Source organism: Heptranchias perlo, chromosome 3 (genome assembly GCF_035084215.1).
Source record: "Heptranchias perlo isolate sHepPer1 chromosome 3, sHepPer1.hap1, whole genome shotgun sequence".
Taxonomy (NCBI): domain Eukaryota; kingdom Metazoa; phylum Chordata; class Chondrichthyes; order Hexanchiformes; family Hexanchidae; genus Heptranchias; species Heptranchias perlo.
The window spans coordinates 50,587,997-50,601,563 of record NC_090327.1 but is presented as its reverse complement, the minus strand read 5'-3'; the positions used below and the strand labels follow the sequence as shown (position 1 = coordinate 50,601,563).

Below are 13,567 nucleotides of genomic sequence, written 5' to 3'. Positions count from 1 at the left end.
CTCTTTGGATTCACCTTTGCCTGATCTGCCAAAGCAATCTCATATCCCCTTTTTGCCCTCCTGATTTCTCTCTTAACTCTACTCCGGCAATCTCTATACTCTTCAAGGGATCCACTTGATCCCAGCTGCCTATGCATGTCATATGCCTCCTTCTTATTTTTGACTAGTGCCTCAATCTCCCGAGTCATCCAAGGTTCCCTACTTCTACCAGCCTTGCCCTTCACTTGATAAGGAATGTGCTTACCCTGAACCCTGGTTAACACACTTTTGAAAGCCTCCCACTTACCAGACGTCCCTTTGCCTGCCAACAGACTCTCCCAATCAACTTCTGAAAGTTCCTGTCTAATACCATCAAAATTGGCCTTTCCCCAATTTAGAATTTTAACTTTTGGGCCAGACCTATCCTTCTCCATAGCTATCTTAAAACTAATGGAATTATGATCACTGGTCCCAAAGTGATCCCTCACTAACACTTCTGTCACCTGCCCTTCCTTATTTCCCAAGAGGAGGTCAAGTTTTGCCCCCTCTCTAGTCGGGCCATCCACATACTGAATGAAAAATTCCTCCTGAATACACTCAACAAATTTCTCTCCATCCAAGCCCCTAATGCTATGGCTGTCCCAGTCAATGTTGGGAAAGTTAAAGTCCCCTACTATTACCACCCTATTTTTCTTGCAGCTGTCTGTAATCTCCTTACATATTTGCTCCTCAATTTCCCGTTGACTATTTGGGGGTCTGTAGTACAATCCTATCAAAGTGATCTCTCCCTTCTTATTTTTCAGTTCTACCCATATGGACTCAGTGGGCGAACCCTCGGATATATCCCCTCTCACTACTGCCGTGATGTTCTCCCTAATCAAGAACGCAACTCCCCCTCCTCTCTTACCTCCTGCTCTATCTTTCCTATAGCATCTGTACCCTGGAACATTGAGCTGCCAGTCCTGCCCCTCCCTTAGCCATGTTTCAGTAATAGCTATAACATCCCAGTCCCATGTACCCATCCATGCCCTGAGTTCATCTGCCTTGCCCATCAGACTTCTTGCATTGAAATAAATGCAGTTTAATCTAGACTTCCCTTGGTCTTTGCCCTGCTTTCTCAGACCATCTGTCCGGTCATGTTCTGTACACTCTCCCTTACTGCCTTTTGTTTCTGTCACCACTTTATTTCCCACTGACTTCCTGCATCGGTTCCCATCCCCCTGCCACATTAGTTTAAACCCTCCCCAACAGCACTGGCAAACACTCCCCCTAGGACATTGGTTCCAGTCCTGCCCAGATGCAGACCGTCCAATTTGTACTGGTCCCACCTCCCCCAGAACCGGTTCCAATGGCCCAGGAATTTGAATCCCTCCAGCTTGCACCATCTCTCAAGCCACGTATTCATCTTAGCTATCCTGTCATTCCTACTCTGACTAGCCCGTGGCACTGGTAGCAATCCTGAGATTACTACCTTTGAGGTCCTACTCTTTAGTTTAACTCCTAACTCCCTAAATTCAGCTTGTAGGACCTCATCCTGTTTTTTACCTATATCGTTGGTGCCTATATGCACCACGACAACTGGCTGTTCACCCTCCCCCTCCAGAATGTCCTGCAGCCGCTCCGAGACATCCTTGACCCTTGCACCAGGGAGGCAACATACCATCCTGGAGTCTCGGTTGCGTCCGCAGAAACGCCTGTCTATTCCCCTTACAATCGAGTCCCTATCACTATAGCTCTGCCACTCTTTTTCCTGCCCTCCTGTGCAGCAGAGCCAGCCACGGTGCCATGAACCTGGCCACTGCCACCTTCCCCTGGTGAGCCATCTCCGCCAACAGTATCCAAAACGGTATACCTGTTTTGGAGGGAGATGACCGCAGGGGACCCCTGCACTGCCTTCCTACTCTTCCTCTGTCTGTTGGTCACCCATTCACTATCTCCCTCAGTAATTTTTATCTGCGGTGTGACCAACTCACTGAACGTGCTATCCACGACTTTCTCAGCATCGCGGATGCTCCAAAGTTTTGTTTGCCTGGGGAATACTTTAGTCAATGATGTGGCAACAGCATGGGTGGGCACAGCATTTTTAGCAGTTGGCAGGCTTCCCTAAAGGCCAGGGCCTCATTAATGGAACAAAATGGGCTCGATTTTCCCAGGAAATTGCGGGTGCGTTGCGGGCGGGGGGCTCCAAAAATCAGGGAAATCCCGTTCGGGTTCGGAAGCCGGCTCCAACCTGCGACTTCCGAGTTTCCCAAGGACCCACCTGTGTGCAATTAAAGCCGGCGGGATGATAGTTAAAGAGCCAAATGTACCTCATTGAGGTACTTAAGGCACTTTACTTGTGACATTGCTGGTAGTTAGAAGGATTTTTAACTTACCTGTGTGGCTTTCCCACAGCTTCTGATTCATGCCTGGTGAAACCAAGTGAGAAGGGCTGGATCAGGCAAAAAGAAACAAAATAAATTAAAGAATAAACCATTGCACAAAGTTAAAACACAAAATCAACCTATCTTTCCACCCTGCTCCGATGTCCGATATCTCCCTCTCCGATCTCCCTCTCTTCACCACTCCCCCCGCCATCCCTCCGATCTCCCCCTCTTCACCCCCCCGATGTCCTCCCGATCTCCCCCTCTTCACCCCCCTGATGTCCCCTCAATCTCCTCCTCTTCACCCCCCGATCTTCCCCTCTCCCCTGATTTTCCCCCTCCCCCTGATCTTCCCCTCTCAACCCCCGATCTTCCCCTCTCCCCCCGATCTTCCCCTCTCAACCCCCGATCTTCCCCTCTCAACCCCCGATCTTCCCCTCTCAACCCCCGATCTTCCCCTCTCAACCCCCGATCTTCCCCTCTCAACCCCCGATCTTCCCCTCTCAACCCCCGATCTTCCCCTCTCAACCCCCGATCTTCCCCTCTCAACCCCCGATCTTCCCCTCTCAACCCCCCCCACCGATCTTCCCCTCTCCCCCTCCCTCCGATCTTCCGTTCCAGCGCCGGATGACGTCTCTCTCTCTCTCTCCCGCCCCCTCGCATTGCAGCTCCTGACGGCAGCCAGCCTGTCTATCAGCACGTTAATCACCATCAATCACGATGCGATTGCATCGGAATCGGTAAGGTTTGTTTACTCGGGTTTGCCACGCGCACCTTCACCACCCCCACCGCCCCTCCCCCACCCCCAGCGAACCTGCCACCATTTCAAAATTGAGCCCAATAGGTCAATAAGCATCTGTGGAGAAAAGTTAGATAATAACGTTTTAGGTGTGCGTCCATATGATGAATGCGCCACACCAAAACGTCATAGCTTATCTTTATTCCACACAAGTTGACTGACCTGCTGCACATTTCCAGCATTTTCTGTTATTATTGAAAACTCCAACCACGCTTTAAGAAGCCTATTTCTACAGGCCAAGCAGCCATACAGTCATTTGCTTGTTTTATATGAGCATGCTGTGCTGTGGGGGAGAAGCTGGCAAGAAAGAGGTGAAATCTGGTATGCTGACATCATCAGTGATGCTTGTGCTGTTTTGCAGTGCGGCAGCAGAAAAGAGAATTTCTTTATTATAAAATGCAGTGTGATGAGCACTGAATCCATGGACTTCAGCATCCAGTTTCATGACCCACATTCCCATTTAACCATGCTAAATTACACTTGTAGTCAATAACCAGAAACACTAGTTTTGGACACACATTGAACTGTAAATGGCATAAATTATAGATCTCTTTGGTCATAGAGTCATAGAGTTATACAGCACGGATAGAGGCCCTTCGGCCCATCGTGTCCGCGTCGGCCATCAAGCCCTGTCTACTCTAATCCCATATTCCAGCATTTGGTCCGTAGCCTTGTAAGCTATGGCATTTCAAGTGCTCATCCAAATGCTTCTTGAATGTTGTGAGGGTTCCTGCCTCCACAACCCTTTCAGGCAGTGAGTTCCAGACTCCAACCACCCTCTGGGTGAAAAAGTTCTTTCTCAAATCCCCTCTAAACCTCCCGCCTTTCACCTTGAATCTATGTCCCCTTGTTATAGAACCCTCAACGAAGGGAAAAAGCTCCTTAGTATCCATCCTATCTGTGCCCCTCATAATTTTGTACACCTCAATCATGTCCCCCCTCAGCCTCCTCTGCTCCAAGGAAAACAAACCCAATCTTCCCAGTCTCTCTTCATAGCTGAAGCGCTCCAGCCCTGGTAACATCCTGGTGAATCTCCTCTGCACCCTCTCCAAGGCGATCACATCCTTCCTGTAGTGTGGCGACCAGAACTGCACACAGTACTCCAGCTGTGGCCTAACCAGTGTTTTATACAGCTCCATCATAACCTCCTTGCTCTTGTATTCTATGCCTCGGCTAATAAAGGCAAGTATCCCATATGCCTTCTTTACCACCTTATCTACCTGTTCCGCCGCCTTCAGGGATCTGTGAACTTGCACACCAAGATCCCTCTGACCCTCTGTCTTGCCTAGGGTCCTCCCATTCATTGTGTATTCCCTTGCCTTGTTAGTCCCTCCAAAGTGCATCACCTCGCACTTTTCCGGGTTAAATTCCATTTGCCACTGTTCCGCCCATCTGACCAACCCATCTAGATCGTCCTGCAGACTGAGGCTATCCTCCTCGCTATTTACCACCCTACCAATTTTTGTATCATCAGCGAACTTACTGATCATACCTTTTACATTCATATCCAAGTCATTAATGTAGACCACAAACAGCAAGGGACCCAGCACCGATCCCTGTGGTACCCCACTGGCCACAGGCTTCCAGTCACAAAAACAACCTTCGACCATCACCCTCTGCCTTCTGCCACTAAGCCAGTTTTGTATCCAAAGTGCCAAGGCACCCTGGATTCCATGGGCTCGTAACTTCTTGACCAGTCTCCTGTGCGGGACTTTATCGAAGGCCTTACTGAAATCCATGTATACCACATCCACTGCGTCACCCCCTCAAAAAATTCAATCAAATTAGTCAGACATGATCTTCCCTTGACAAAGCCATGTTGACTATCCCTGATTAATCCTTGCTTCTCCAAGTGGAGACTAATTTTGTCCTTCAGAGTTTTTTCCAATAATTTTCCTGCCACTGATGTTAGGCTCACTGGCCTGTAGTTCCCCGGTATTTCCCTACTCCCCTTCTTGAATAGTGGTACTACATTAGCGGTTCTCCAGTCCTCTGGCACATCCCCTGTGGCCAGAGAGGTTCTGAATATATGTGTTAGAGCCCCCGCAATCTCCTCCTTTGCCTCACACAGTAGCCTGGGATACATTTCGTCCGGGCCTGGGGATTTATCCATTTTTAGGCCTGCTAAAACCGCCAATACCTCCTCCCGCTCGATGTTAATATGTTCGAGTATATCACAGTCCCCCTGTCGTATTTCTATGTCTACGTCGTCCTTCTCCATAGTGAAAACAGATGCAAAAAATTCATTTAGAACCCCTCCTACATCTGCCGGCTCCACACACAGATTGCCATTTTTGTCCCTAATGGGCCCTATTTTTTCCCTAGTCATCCTCTTACCCTTAATATACTTATAAAACATCTTAGGATTTTCCTTTATTTTGCTCGCCAGTGTTATTTCATGGCCCCTCCTTGATCTCCTAATTTCTTTTTTAAGTATCCCCCTGCACTTTTTGTACTCCTCTAGGGCTTCCTCCGTCTTTAGCCTTTTGTATCTGCCAAAAGCCCTCCTTTTTTCCTAATCCATTCTCGTATATCCCCTGACATCCAAGGTTCCCTGGAGTTCTTGGAACCACCCTTGACCTTTACGGGAACATGTTGCCATTGTATGGTCTCAATCTCCCTTCTGAAAGACTCCCATTGCTCCGATGCGGATTTTCCTACAAGCAGCTGATCCCAGTCCATTTTGGCCAGATCCTGCCTTATCCTATTAAAATCGGCCTTCCCCCAATTTAGAACCTTTATTTCCGGCCCCTCCCTATCCTTTTCCATGACCACCTTAAATCTCACCAAATTATGGTCACTGTCACCAAAGTGCTCACCTCCTAGCACTTCTTCCACTTGGCCGGCCACATTCCCTAGAATTAGGTCCAGTACCGCCCCCTCTCTTGTAGGACTTTCTACATGCTGGCTCAAAAAGCTCTCCTGGATGCACGTTAAGAATTTTGTACCCTCTAAGCCTTTTACACTCTGAGTATCCCAGTTAATATTGGGGAAGTTGAAATCCCCCACTATTATTACCCTATTATTTGCACAATTTTCTGAGATTTGCCTACATATCTGTTCCTCTATCTCCCCCTGACTGTTTGGGGGCCTATAGTACACTCCCATCAAAGTGCTTGCCCCCTTTTTGTTTTTAAGCTCCACCCATATGGCCTCATTAGAGGAACCTGCTAATATATCATCCCTCCTTATGGCAGTAATTGATTCTTTAATTAATATTGCGACCCCCCCTCCTCTTATACCTCCCCCTCTGTCTCGCCTGAAGATTCTGTACCCCGGAATATTGAGCTGCCAGTCTTGCCCCTCCCTCAACCATGTCTCTGTGACAGCAACAATATCATACTCCCATGTGTTTATCAACACCTTCAGTTCATCCACCTTATTCGCAAGACTCCTTGCATTAAAATAGATGCCATCCAGCCTTGCCCTCACATATTTGCCCTGTCTTCCAAGCTGACTTGTTTTTTTCTCTATATTTGGCTGCACATCACCCCCTATTGTAGCTCCACTCTGTATCCCATCCCCCTGCCAAGTTAGTTTAAACCCCCCCCAACAGTGCTAGCAAACCTCCCCGCAAGGATATTTGTCCCGCTCTGGTTCAGGTGCAACCCGTCCGACTTGTACAAGTCCCACCTTCCCCAGAAGCAGGCCCAGTGATCCAGGAAACTGAAACCCTCCCTCCTGCACCAACTCTTTAGCCACGCATTCATCTGTTCTATCCTCCTATTTCTATACTCACTAGCCCGTGGCACTGGGAGTAATCCAGAGATTACAACCTTTGAGGTCCTGCTCTTTAATCTGCTACCTAGCTCCCTAAATTCTTGATGCAGGACCTCATCTCCCTTCCTACCTATGTCGTTGGTCCCAATGTGGACCACGACCTCTGCCTGCTCACCCTCCCCCTTGAGAATGCCCTGAAGCCGCTCAGTGACATCCATGACCCTGGCACCAGGGAGGCAACAAACCATCCTGGAGTCACGTTTACGGCCACAGAAACGCCTGTTTGTTCCCCTTACGATAGAATCCCCTACCACTATAGCTCTTCCACTCTTTTTCCTCCCAGCCTGTGCAGCAGAGCTACCCCTGGTGCCAGGAAGTTGGCTGCTGCTGCCTTCCCCTGATAAGTCACCCCCCTCAACAATATCCAAAGCGGTATATTTGTTTGAGAGGGGGACGGCCACAGGGGACCCCTGCACTGCCTGCCTGCTCCTCTTACTCTGCCTGGTGGTCACCCAATTACTTCCTGCCTGTACAACCTTTACCTGCGGTGTGACCATCTCACTAAACGTGCTATCCACGACGTTCTCAGCATCGCGAATGCTCCATAATGAATCCATCCGCAGCTCCAGTGCCGCAATGCGGTTTGTCAGTAGCTGCAGCTGGATACATTTCCCGCACACATGGTCGTCAGGGACACCGGAAGGGTCCCTGATTTCCCACATAGAGCAGGAAGAGCATAACACGGGGCTGGGCTGTCCTGACATGACTTACCCTTTAACTAATTAATTCAAATTAAATGAATCCCACCAATTTCACTTCAATTAAAAAGGTATACTCAAGGGCCCTTGCTGAACAGCAGTCCCCCACTACACAACAGAGACCCGAGAATCCACAAACTCTAACCTTAGACAAATTCAGCAGGAAAATACTCACCAGCCAATCACTTACCTCTTCCTTGGTGACGTCCCACTTGGATTACTTTTTGCTTCTTATTTATCTTAGGTCCAGGAGTTAAGTCCCTGTGATGTCGCACAGTAGTTGTCTCTTGGTGCAGGTCTGCTGCTGCTTTTATTCCACAATCTCAGTCTTCTACTCTCAGGTCCACTACCGCTCTGCAGGAAAAGTTTGGAAAAGCAAGGCAAAGCAGCACCTCCTTCCCCCACTTCACCAAACTCCCACACTCACCGAACTCTCAGCACACTGTGTTGTCCGCACACCGTGCAGCCCGCACTGACAGGCCCCTGTATTTCTACAGTTGAGACTCAGATGAGTCAGGCCTGCCCCACCTTCAAGTACCAGTTGAATCCAGCTAACCAATTAACTTGCTACAGCAGCTCTCTGCTGAAGCCTGACAGAAACTTAGAAATTTAAACTTTTAAATTGACCTTAAACAGTTGAAGCAATATGCACTAGATTTAAAGAGATTAACCCTTAAACTCCCACACTTACCGAACTCTCAGCACACTGTGTATATCCGCACACCGGATATACACAGTACCTTGTCTGGACAGCAGAAACAAATGTTGCCATTGTAATGCTTGTCAACATTTTTAAATGTATGACTTATTGTATTCATTGCTATGGCAAAAACTGGAACTACAACAAAGTATGCCTGTTGTTTTGACCAGTGGCTTGGAGTAGAATTGTAAATGTCCGCCAGGGTGCGCACTTGTGCAGTCGATAAGAACATCCCTGTTCTTTTGTTTTGTTCCATTGTCTGTTCAGCGAACAAAAGTGATACATTGTTAAAAACTAACTGTATTTTATTCAAAAATGATCATACTTCCATTTATCATAAAAAAAGCTGTCCGTGCTTATTATAAGTCAATTATTTTACAGACATTAACAGGTAATATTTAGCCATTGAAGGAAATTTACTGATAGCTTTTAGGATTTGATCTGTTAAAAATTCATTATATATTTTAAAACTTGTGCATTTACTGTAACAGAAGATAATTTGACAAAGAATATTAATAATTAATTGCTGCTAATTTTTCTCCCATGACACTGCAAATGGTAGGTTGGAGAATATGGTCACTCCCTTACTTGTCTCTGATGACTTTAGAGTCATAGAGTCATAGAGTTATACAGCACGGATAGAGGCCCTTCGGCCCATCGTGTCCACGCCGGCCATCAAGCCCTGTCTACTCTAATCCCATATTCCAGCATTTGGTCCGTAGCCTTGTATGCTATGGCATTTCAAGTGCTCATCCAAATGCTTCTTGAATGTTGTGAGGGTTCCTGCCTCCACAACCCTTTCAGGCAGTGAGTTCCAGACTCCAACCACCCTCTGGGTGAAAAAGTTCTTTCTCAAATCCCCTCTAAACCTCCCGCCTTTCACCTTGAATCTATGTCCCCTTGTTATAGAACCCTCAACGAAGGGAAAAAGCTCCTTAGTATCCATCCTATCTGTGCCCCTCATAATTTTGTACACCTCAATCATGTCCCCCCTCAGCCTCCTCTGCTCCAAGGAAAACAAACCCAATCTTCCCAGTCTCTCTTCATAGCTGAAGCGCTCCAGCCCTGGTAACATCCTGGTGAATCTCCTCTGCACTCTCTCCAAAGCGATCACATCCTTCCTGTAGTGTGGCGACCAGAACTGCACACAGTGCTCCAGCTGTGGCCTAACCAGTGTTTTATACAGCTCCATCATAACCTCCTTGCTCTTATATTCTATGCCTCGGCTAATAAAGGCAAGTATCCCATATGCCTTCTTTACCACCTTATCTACCTGTTCCGCCGCCTTCAGGGATCTGTGAACTTGCACACCAAGATCCCTCTGACCCTCTGTCTTGCCTAGGGTCCTCCCATTCATTGTGTATTCCCTTGCCTTGTTAGTCCCTCCAAAGTGCATCACCTCGCACTTTTCCGGGTTAAATTCCATTTGCCACTGTTCTGCCCATCTGACCAACCCATCTAGATCGTCCTGCAGACTGAGGCTATCCTCCTCGCTATTTACCACCCTACCAATTTTTGTATCATCAGCGAACTTACTGATCATACCTTTTACATTCATATCCAAGTCATTAATGTAGACCACAAACAGCAAGGGACCCAGCACCGATCCCTGTGGTACCCCACTGGCCACAGGCTTCCAGTCACAAAAACAACCTTCGACCATCACCCTCTGCCTTCTGCCACTAAGCCAGTTTTGTATCCAAAGTGCCAAGGCACCCTGGATTCCATGGGCTCGTACCTTCTTGACCAGTCTCCTGTGGGGGACTTTATCGAAGGCCTTACTGAAATCCATGTATACCACATCCACTGCGTTACCCTCATCCACACGCCTAGTCACCCCCTCAAAAAATTCAATCAAATTAGTCAGACATGATCTTCCCTTGACAAAGCCATGTTGACTATCCCTGATTAATCCTTGCTTCTCCAAGTGGAGACTAATTTTGTCCTTCAGAATTTTTTCCAATAATTTTCCTACCACTGATGTTAGGCTCACTGGCCTGTAGTTCCCCGGTATTTCCCTACTCCCCTTCTTGAATAATGGTACTACATTAGCGGTTCTCCAGTCCTCTGGCACATCCCCTGTGGCCAGAGAGGTTCTGAATATATGTGTTAGAGCCCCCGCAATCTCCTCCTTTGGCAGCCAACGATTTCTGAGTGCCCTGGGCGCCAGCTTAAAACAGGCAGTAGGCCACTTAAATATGCTAATCACTGCTAAATTTAGTAGAAATTAGGCGGAGTATGCACCACGCATGCTCTGTCCAGAATTACTGGCTCTACTGTGGCCTAATCAGTGGTCCTTAAAGGGACTACTGGAGGCCACCGATGGTAAGGTAAGTTTTTGATTTTTTACTTACTGCAATGAGGAGCCAGGAAGAGCAGAGGTGCTCCTCCAGGCCCCACAGCGATATTGCTGGCCACTGCCAGCCCACATCCCAACTATTTGCCTCTTTCCTTTCCCAGTACGTACCTGCGGACAGGTTCCGCACGCGAACCGGCTGACTTTGGGAAGACTTCGACCGGTGAATTGCATCGGGATGTCCAATTGGTGTTCACAGTTCACCAGTAATATAGAGATGAGGCATGAGGCCGAATCTGATGTGCCCACTTCATGCCAGGAACCGGCTGAAACCAATTTCTTCTCCTCTGCCTCATAGGTGTTAGAAATTAGAATCTCTGCTTCACAAGTGTAAACCACGAGCATTGATCTTTTCTAAATGTCAACAAAATATAGGTAAGGTAAGAAAGAAAGGCTTGGATTTATATAGTGCTTTTCACGACCTCAGGATGTCCCAAAGTGGTTTACAGCCAATGAAGGATTTTTTTTTGCAGTGTAGTCACTTTATAGTGTAACGTAGGAAACGCAGCAGCCAATTTGCACACAGCAAGCACCCACAAACAACAATGTGATAATGACCAGATACTCTGTTTTTAGTGATGTTGGTTGAGGGATAAACATTGGCCAGGACACCAGGCAGAACTCCCCTGGTCTTCTTCGAAATAGTGCAGGGGGATCTTTTGCATCCACCCGAGAGGGCAGACAGGGCCTCGGTTTAACGTCTCATCTGAAAGACAGCACCCCCAACAATGCAGTGCTCCCTCAATACTGGAGTATCAGCCTAAAGTTTGTACTCAAGTCTCTGGAATAGGACTTGAACGTGACCTTCTGACTCAGAGGCGAGAGTGCTGCCAGCTGAGCCATGGCTGACACTTAAGGTAACTAGCTGGCTTCAAAATTCAAAACAATTGACAAGTAAACTAACATTAAATTGCGAAAGGAACTTTCTCTCTGACCCCAGTCACTCTCTCCCCGTCCCCTCACCCCACCACACCACCCCACCACCCCCATCACCTCTCTATCTCCCTCAGTTTAATAAGCACAGAAAAGAAAATCTAAAAGAGGTGTGCAATCAGACGACTGGAGAACAGGAGCCAGAGGTCCCAAGGCCTGAAGATCTTGCTAGATGAAGAATAAAAACAACTTCTTCATTGCTCCCGTCCTCTTTAGGTTGCTTCCATACCCCCCTCAGATCCTCTGGTCTGAGGGGAGTCCTGGTGCGAGCCTCACTGACAACTTTTCTTGGGTGTGTATGCATTTGAATATCCCATGGATTGACGAGGAGGGAGCTAGGGAGGAGGGAATGTCTCCTCCTGCCTCATTTCCATAGAAACACGAGACCGCTAGTGATTCTATTAGTTCTAGAAATAAAGTATTGCGAATTAATAAACAAATAAGCATTTAGGATAAGTATCCAAGGGGATAAAATAAACTAAGTAGAGGATACTAACACAAAAGGAATCTGAAATTGTATTAAATAAGAATCTGGTATACATAAATATTAAATAAAGAAATAATAAATAGGAGTCAAATGGGTACCAAGATAAGACATATAAATAACGTAAGGGGCATATATATACAATATAAATAGACTCTAAATAGAAGGGTAGGACAGCTGAAACCTGTTGCCTGCAATTCCCGTGCCACATGGGAACTCCAGATATCTCAGGTGTCCTGGGTGACCAAGTGTGCAGGAAGTGCCTCTGGCTGCTCGAGCTTGAGCTCAGAGCTTCAGAGCAGCCGGACAGCCACAGCTGTCACAGAGCTGTGACAGCCCACAGCCACAGCCACAGAGAGCTCAGGACAGTAAATGGGTGGCCATCCGGCAGGCAAGCAGTGCAAGAATCCTCCGGGAGTGTGTTGCTCACTAACCAGTTTTTAGTATTGAATACCAGTGAGGGTGATGACATCTCGAAGGAGTGCAGTCCAAAGCATGGCACCATGGGGCAAAGGACTGCAAAGGGGGGCACAGCGAAGTGTAGGAATGCAGTGGTTATAGGGGATTCAATTGTCGGGGGACAGATAGGCATTTCTGCAACCGCCCATGTGAGTCCCGCATGGTGTGTTGCCTCTCTGGTGCCAGGGTAAAGGACATCAGGGAGAGGGTGCAGATCATTTTGAGGAGGGAAGGGCAACAGCCAGAAGTCATGGTCCACGTTGGAATCAATGATATAGGAAGGAAAAGGGTTGAGATCCCGCAGTCAGAGTTTCAGGAGCTAGGGAGGAAGTTAAAAAGCAGGACCTCAAAAGTAGTAATCTCTGAATTACTCCCAGTGCCACGCATTAGAGAGTATAGGAATAGTACGATAAGACAGGTTAACGTGTGGCTGGAGAAATGGTGCAGGAGGGAGGGCTTCAGATTCCTGGGGCATTGGGACCAGTTCTGGGCAGGAGGGACCTGTTCAAGATGGATCGGTTGCACCTCAACAGAGCTGGGTCCAATGTCCTCGCAGGGAGGTTAACTAGTGCTGTTTGGGAGGGTTTAGACTAATTTGGCAAGAGGTTGGGCACCAGAATGAAAAAATAGAGAGGAGAAACATGGTGCACAGAGGACTGGGAGAGACAAATAGTACGAGAGTAAAGAATAGTTCAGAAATAGGAGAGATCAAGCAGGGGGCTAATGCAATACAGTCTATGATGGGTTTGGAGTGCATGCATATAAATGCACATAGCATGGTAAATAAGGTTGGTGAGCTGCAGGCCACATGGGACTATGATATAGTGGCAATCACAGAGACCTGGCTTAAAGAAGATTGGGTATTTAATATTCCTGGCTACAAGGCATTCAGGAAAGATAGGGTAGGAAAGAAAGGAGGGTGGGTGGCAGTATTGATCAACAAAACTATTATAGCACTGAAAAGGAATGCTGTAGTTGAGGGGGTCAAAGACAGAATCTATTTTGTTAGAATTAAG

At 47.5% G+C, this 13,567-nt stretch overlaps 1 protein-coding gene across 6 annotated transcripts in view; it reads right to left on the bottom strand.

Annotated features, from left to right (window-relative positions):
- The window catches only part of akap7 (A kinase (PRKA) anchor protein 7), a 79,242-nt gene that overhangs the window by 29,987 nt on the left and 35,688 nt on the right, over nt 1-13,567 (bottom strand). For 3 of the 6 annotated variants that reach the window (XR_010961119.1, XM_067979621.1, XM_067979626.1), the window contains one exon: nt 2,355-2,410. Coding sequence is in view for 1 of the 6 variants with exons in the window: in XM_067979614.1 (XP_067835715.1) it covers nt 2,355-2,410; nt 10,787-11,020 (290 nt within the window). In the remaining 5 variants the exon portion in view is untranslated. Of the gene's footprint in view, nt 1-2,354; nt 2,411-7,809; nt 8,628-10,786; nt 11,030-13,567 lie in introns of those variants that run through there. The other 3 variants (XR_010961112.1, XR_010961121.1, XM_067979614.1) reach the window with 3 other exon arrangements.